This window comes from Chrysochloris asiatica, unplaced genomic scaffold, assembly GCF_000296735.1.
Source record: "Chrysochloris asiatica unplaced genomic scaffold, ChrAsi1.0 scaffold00078, whole genome shotgun sequence".
Classification (NCBI taxonomy): domain Eukaryota; kingdom Metazoa; phylum Chordata; class Mammalia; order Afrosoricida; family Chrysochloridae; genus Chrysochloris; species Chrysochloris asiatica.
The window spans coordinates 2137698-2145076 of record NW_006408596.1 but is presented as its reverse complement, the minus strand read 5'-3'; the positions used below and the strand labels follow the sequence as shown (position 1 = coordinate 2145076).

Genomic DNA, 7379 nt, shown 5'->3' with positions numbered 1-7379 from the left:
GAGGAGGGCGGGGTCTTTTCAGCAGGGCCTGTGCGGTGAAGGTGCGCAGAGGCGAAGGGTTGCAAAGGAATTGGATGGAGCGCTGGGGAACGGTCGACCCCACCTGGAGGGGAGGGCGGGGCAAGAGCGGTGTGCGCGGCGGGGCGGGGCGTCGATGGGCCCACCCCTGACGAGGCGGGGCGGAAAGGGCGGCCGCGCGGGGGCGCTGTGCGGCTGCGGCCTGAGTGCCTAGGCTCGGGCGGCTGCTCGCTGACGCTCAGTCGCTCGGCGCCCGCGGGAACAGAGGCAGTGCTGCGCGGCGACGGCGGCGGCAGCAGTAGCAGCAGGATGAACAGCATCAAGAACGTGCCGGCGCGGGTGCTGAGTCGCAGACCGGGCCACAGCCTGGAGGCGGAGCGCGAGCAGTTCGACAAGACACAGGCGAGCGGCCCCTCACCTCTGCCGGCTCCCCACGCCGCCCCTCGGGCGCGGGCGGAGGTTCGGGGCTCGGGCCCGGGAGGGTGACGGGGGTTTAGGAGCTCCGTTCCGGGCCGGCCTGCAACCTCTTCAGGCGCCGAGCCTGCCGTCCTCCAGCGCCCCCCCGGCCGGCGCGCAGGTGAACCGGAAGCTGCGCTCGGCCGGCGGGTCGGCCCAGGTGCGGCCCGGGAGGCTCTCTGCGGCGGCCGCGCCCTCGCCGGTCCTGGGTAATAAGGCCTCCACCTCCCGGAGCTGTGCGTTTCCTTCAAGGAAGCTCCCGCTTCCTTTTCCCCAGCGCCGGGTGACAAGTTTCTGGGATGCGGCCAGACTAGTTCGCCCGAGCGCTGGCCTACAAGTCAACAGGCTCCCACCCCCTCATTAAACCTGCCAGACAGAAACTTCCCGGGGCCCCCTTCCCGCGCTTCCCACGCCGCTCGGTCTCCCCGGAGGCTGGCCCAGCCTTCCAGGAGAGAGGCTATTATCACCGTGCCCCCCGGAGCCCAGGTTTGTGTGCCGAGCTGAGGACGCGGTGGGGCGCGACTGCGTTTCGGGGTTTCTGTTCCCTTTCATTTTACCCACTCACAGGTGCTCTTCTACCTTGGGGAAAGGCCACATTTGTTGATGTGCCAAAATAATTCAACCAAGACTGAAATGGCCGAAAAATCTTTCCCCGTGCTAAAGGAAGCCAAAGGGAACTCCCCCTCCCCAGCCGTATGGTGACATTTGTGGCTGCCATTAGCCCGGGCTTTTCTGTGCAGAAAGCTCCCGCTTCTGCAGTCGCTTCAAATCAAGTTGGCACATGCAGTCTGCAAGAGCTTTCGTTTTGAAATAAGAAACACGGGGGTAGGGGGAGCTTCTAACCTTTGCACTTGCTGATTGTGCAAAGCGACCATTAAAATCTGGGGATGCCCAGGGTTTATAAAGCTGATAAATGCTGGAACCACCCTGGCCTCAAATTACTAATTTCTCCTGTGGTCATGCTCACAGTCATCTGGTCTCCACCCAGGAGAGCTGATCATAAAAACAAGCCTTTCATGTAAGGTCATTAACATACGTAATAATGTGATTACATTAACATAATTGATATTGTAACAGGAATTTGGGAAAGGGGGGAGGAGAATGTAATTGGTAGAGAGGGCCTGGGTTTTGTCAGAAGCTTTATTTGTTTCCATTTGTAGATTTCCATGCTTTTGAGGAGCTCTGAAGAGTTCTGATAGCCATATAGAGGAGGTGCCATTTAAAGTGCCAAGTTCATTGATCTTGCTCTCGAATTACTGTAAGTCAAGGGCAACCTTTGTGAATGTCAAAGAGAAAGAATCTCGGAGCAAGGACACAATCAGATAGTTGTTTGTTAAACAAGGTTTGTTTTTTTTGTTTAGTTTTTGTTAGTTGGGTTTCTCTTGGGCCTGAAAAAGTTCTTTAATGAAGAACTTTCAGATGGCTGAATCTCATTAGACTTACCCATCTCATGGCCCACTTGTTCTGGAAAGATGGAGTTTGGTGTCAATGTATGGTTTTGCTTGTCTTATTGAGTGTCTTATTGAGGGATATAGGAATGAGCTTTTGTGCATGGTTAATATTTCATTAGATTGCTCCCAAAAATATCCAGGAACTGTTTTGGAAGGATCAGGAGAGCTCAGATTGCTGCTTGCATGGTCTCCCAAGCAGAAAACCGAGTGCCCATCTGCCTCTGTGACTGCCTCCTCTCAACATTGACCCAGTGCTGTCAGGGGACTGAGCTTCCATATTAGTGTTCTTGAAGGGACACACCCTGTTTTTCAAAGATCTCTGAGGTTAACACTTTGATAGACGTTTAGGTAGGGCAGTCAGGCTTCTTTCTGGAAGCTGGTGCTTGTGACTGTTCCATAGTGAAGACAGAATGTGTGTGTGTGTGTGTGTGTGAGAGAGAGAGAGAGAGAGAGAGAGAGAGGAAGAGGAAGAGCGAGCGAGACAATATAACATATGGGGAAGTATCCCAAGAACTGGTCTATTATTTTCTTCCCCATGACTTTAATTCCCTTTGGTGATAATCCCTTTTAAAAGTGGAGGCGACAACTCTTTTTGTCTTTTTTTTGTGGTATTTCCTGTATTCAGAGTGGGAACTTTGCTGTACCTCTTAAAAGGTGATGTGATAGCCCAGAAAGCCCTTTGCAGATAGGTAGACCTGTGTTCCACTTGCATGGCCCTGTGCATGTGCTTAATCCCTGAATCTGATTTCTTTTCTCTGTACAAATACCTCATAAGGCTCTTTTAAGGTCTAGAAATATACCATATGGTCTGCTAAATAATGGTCTCCCCAAACATGTCCTCATGGCCTCATCCCCACAACCTCTGATGATATTACATTACTTTGTAAGGACAATTAAGGTGGGGGGGATCCTGGTGGTGCAGTGTTAAGCACTCAGCTGCTAGCTGAGAGGTCAGCAGTTCAAACCCACCAGCTGCTCTTGAAAAGAAAGATGTGACTGTCTGCTTCCATAAAGAAATCCTACTAGGCAGTTTAGTTCTTTCCCATAGTGTTACTTTGAGTCTTAACTCTTTAGCAACAGGTTTCGTTTAGTTTGGTAAGGAGAATTAAGGTTGTAGGTAGAATCAAGGTGGCTAATCAGCTGACTGAAATAGGGAGAATGTTCTGGATTATCTCTATAGGTCCACTCTAACCACAAGGGTCTGGCTTTAAATGAAGGTGGAGGGAAGGTTCACAAGCTGGGGAATTAGAAAAGCGAAAAGGCGAGGACGAGGGTTCTTCCCATTAGCCTGTAAAATGGAACAGCCCTGACCTTGATTTGAGCCCAGGGAGACCCATTTTGAACTTTGAACCTCCAGAACTGTAAGATGATAGATTTGTGTTTTCTATCAGTACGTTTGTTTAAAATTGAAACTGCGTGTTTAAAATCACTACGTTTGCGTTGATTTGTTGCAGCAGTCATTCCAGAACCAAACCAACCCACTGCCCTCAAGCTGACCCCAGCTCATAGCGACCCTGTCAGACAGAGGAGCGAAACCTTCCCCCAGGCTTTTTTTCCCCTTTTTTGACTTTTTATTGTGAATTGAGTGAAAGTTTACAGAGCAGATTATCAGTTATAGATTCAATAAATCATGTACTTTGCTTCATTACAGTGATTACAGTCCCATCCCTGTACCATTGCTGTTGCTGTGAAGTGCCATTGAGTCAGTTCCGCCCCATAATGACCCTGTATAGGGTTTCTGAGGAGCAGCTGGTGAGCTTGAACTGCCAACCTTGCAGTTCAAACAGCTTTGCTGTCTGGCGCATTAACCCACAGCGCCTTTAAACTTTAACTCTTGCAGTGCCCCCTATGTCTCCTTCTACCTTTGTATTTCTTCTGCCATCCTCCTTCTTGTATATTACCTGTACCATCACCCATGTTAACATGTGTGTGCCCTCTGTGAATAATTCAACCACCCCCCCAATCATCATAGACTTTTTTTGTTTTGAAAAATGCATCTTTATTATATTTTTTTAATGCTTTATTGTGAATTATGTGATAGTTTACATGTGAGGACATCAGCTTCACATTGATCCCATCGTATATCCTTTCCTTGCCATGATTATACAATCCATTCCATGCATCATCCATCAACCAAAAGGTACACCCTGCAAGCCTGCCCCCTGGTCGTCAGCACACAGCCCCTCTCCCTCTCTGGGTTTAAAGTCCCCAGCTGCTCCATCTCTCTACTTCATCGTCTCTTCCTCCATCCCTGGCATCACTGTTTCTCTGGGTAGGGTTCCGTTCTCTGCTCTTCTCCTTTGATGGCCCCAGGGATCTTTGCTCTTAGACTGCAAGGTTAATCACTCCCCTCCCTTTGCCCCCAAACGTCTGTCTACCTTTACATTTCCAGCCCTTACAATCAGTCCTAAGGAGCTCTGGTAGCGTAGTGGTTATGAATTGGGCTGCTAACCTCAAGGTCAGCAGTTTGAAACTACCAGCGGTTCTGCGGGAGAAAGATGAGGTGTTTTGTTACCATAAAGATTTACAGCCTTGGAAACCCTGTTGCAGGGTCACTATGAGTCAGAACCGACTCCACGGTACTTAACAACAACAATCAGTCGCTATAACAATTATTCGCTATTATACCGCAAGAGACCTAACCGCATCTCCTTTCATTAGCCCTGGCTAGGCAAGAATGGATGCTGCTCAATGGAGATTCTACCTTGCTCCACGCCCTCTGGATCTAGGTTCCCTCTTGAAAGTTTGTAAGCCAGTCACTTCTTGCCTCTGTAGCCCCCCTATTCTGGGTAGCCAACGTCCAAGTTGCCCGTCCCTGTCCTCTCGGTGTGCGGAGGAGGTGGGAATGATCCTCGCTGTGAAGATTTGTTCACTTTTTTGAGCTACTGCTTCCATAGGTGTAGGTCAAGTTCATCAAATTGTATCAGATTACGCTTTTTCCCTTCTTCTTTCTTCTTCTGTTTGAGCTCTGATCATCCAGCCATTGAAGCCAGGTCAGGTGGGTATGATCTGCATGTGTGGGTGTTCTTATGCATATGCCCTCTCTTCTTATCAGCTGGACGCTTCACTCTCCACTCTAGTCCTCTGTGGCTATGTTGCTGACTCTGGGTCCAAGAGTCCCCTGAACTTGGCACACTGCTGATCAACCAAGTCTCCACCTGGGTTCACAGGAGTCTATTGAGCGTTATAAGGCTTAGCTCACAGCTTCCTTGATGTTTTTACCTCACTTCCCCTTATTGGTGATGAATGTGGTCACCAATCAGAGCATGCATTCCCATTGAGCCTTAGTCTTAGAAGGGGGTTTTCCCTGAGGGGGACCCAACCACATGTCTTGATACCTCCTGGGCGAGCCACTTATTTGTTCTTGTAGTAATAGTTGACCTGCCTATATTGTTTTGTATTTTTCCTGTCAGTCTTTCTTTCACATAGACTGTTTGTTTTATGAGGAAAACCTCTTAACTTTTTACAACAGTGGTCTCATACAATATTTGTCCTTTTGTGATTGACTAATTTCACTCAGCAAAATGTTCTCCCGGACTCCTGGTATGGTGCTGTAGGATCAGCACTGGACTGGGAACCACAAAGTCAGCAGTTCAAACCCACCACCTACTCCTAGGAAACCCTGCACAGGGTCACTGTGAGCCAGCACCGACTTGATAGCGCTTAACAACCACGTTCTTCTGGTTCATGAACTGTTTTGCAGATTCATTGTTATTCTGCGTTGCAGAGTATTCCAGTGTGTGTATGTACCAAAGTTTGTTTAACCATTCTTCTGTTGATGGGCAATTAAGCTTTCTCCAACTTTTTTGCTATTATAAATAGTGCTGATATGAACGTGGATTTGTGTATATCTATTCCTGTCACAGCGCTTCTTTTTTTTTTTAAGTTTTTACTGTGAGGTTTACATGGGAGAACATCAGCTTTACGCTCATCCTATCGTCCTATCGTATATCGTTTCATTGCAATGATTACCATCCCCACCATGCATCATCAAATAACCAAAGGGTACACCACACAGGCCTGCCCCCGGCCAGCAGCACACAGCTCCTCTCCCTCCCTGAGTCCAGTGTCCCCAGCCACTCCATCTGTCCACATCATTGTCTGTCTCCATGCCTGGTGTCACTGCCTCTCTGCATAGGGTACCGCTCTCCATTCTTCTCACTTAATGGTCCCAGGGACCTCCACTCCTAGGCTGCAAAATTAATCACTCCCCTCCTTTTGTAAAAAACATCTACCTCTATATTTCCTACCCTCACAGTCAGTCCTGATGGCAATTATTCACTATTGTACCATAAGAGCCTTATCCCCATATCCTTTCGCCAGCCTGGTCCCGATGGATTGGAAATCATTTAGTGGTGATTCTACCTTCCCCCATGCTGTCTGGAACTAGGCTCCCTCTTGAAAGCTTGTAAGCCAGTCACTTCTTGCCTTTATTACCCACCCCCACATACACACTTTGGGTAGCCCATGTCTAAGTTGCCCATCCTTGTGTGCCATGGGGGTGGGAGTGATCCTTGCTGTAAAGATGTGTTCCCCTTTTTGAGTTGCTGCATCCATGAGTATAGGTAAAGTTTATCAAACTGTAGCAGGTTACTCTTTCCCAACCCCCCCACCCCCTTCTATCCTGCTCTGGTAGTGTAGTGGTTACGAATCGGGCTGCGAACCTTAAGGCCAGCAGTTCGAAACTACCAGCCGCTCCGCGGGAGAAAGATGAGGCATTCTGCTCCCGTAAAGATTTACAGCCTCTGAAACCCTGTACAGGGTTGCTATGGGTCGGAACCGACTCGACAGCACACAACAACAGCAACATCCTCTTCTAGTCGAGTTCTGATCATCCAGCCATCGAAGCCAGGTCAAGTGGGTACTATCTGCAAGTACGGGTGTTCTAGTGTGTCTCACTTCATATCAGCTGGATGCTTCACTCTCTCTTCTAGTCCTCTGTGGCCATGTCATTGCCTCTGGGCCCAGGAGTCCCCGGGTCTTGCCATACTGCTGGCCATCCAGGTCTCCACCCAGGTTCATAGCAGTTTATTGAATGTTGTCGGGCTTAGCTTACAGCTTCATTGCTGTTTGTCCCTCACTTCCCCTTATCGGTGATGAACATTGTCAGCAATCAAAGCGTGTATTCTCATTGAATCTTAGTCTTAGAAGGGGCCAGGCTGTTTTGACCACTGTAGCCGTGTAGTAGATTTTGAAATTGGGGAATGAGAGGCTTCCAACCTTGTTCTTCTTGAGCAGTGCTTTGCTTATCTTGGGTCTCCTTCCTTTCCATATAAAGTCGCTGGAATCTGGATTGGGATTGCATTATATGTGTAATTTGCTTTGGGTAGTGTTGACATTTTCATGATGTGGAGTCTTCCTATCCAGGAACATGGTATTTTCTTCCACTTTTGTAAGTCTCTTTTGGTTTCTTGTAGTAGTGTTTTATAATTTTCTTTGTATAGGTCCTTTGTT

At 48.5% G+C, this 7379-nt stretch overlaps 1 protein-coding gene across 1 annotated transcript in view; it reads left to right on the top strand.

Moving 5' to 3' along the window:
* The first annotated feature begins 309 nt into the window (after positions 1–309).
* The window catches only part of HIP1R (huntingtin interacting protein 1 related), a 54068-nt gene continuing 46998 nt past the window's right edge, over positions 310–7379 (top strand). Inside the window, exon 1 of the mRNA XM_006865482.1 lies at positions 310–420. Within this exon, the coding sequence (XP_006865544.1) occupies positions 328–420 (93 nt within the window). The 5' untranslated portion in view covers positions 310–327. The remainder of the gene's footprint in view (positions 421–7379) is intronic.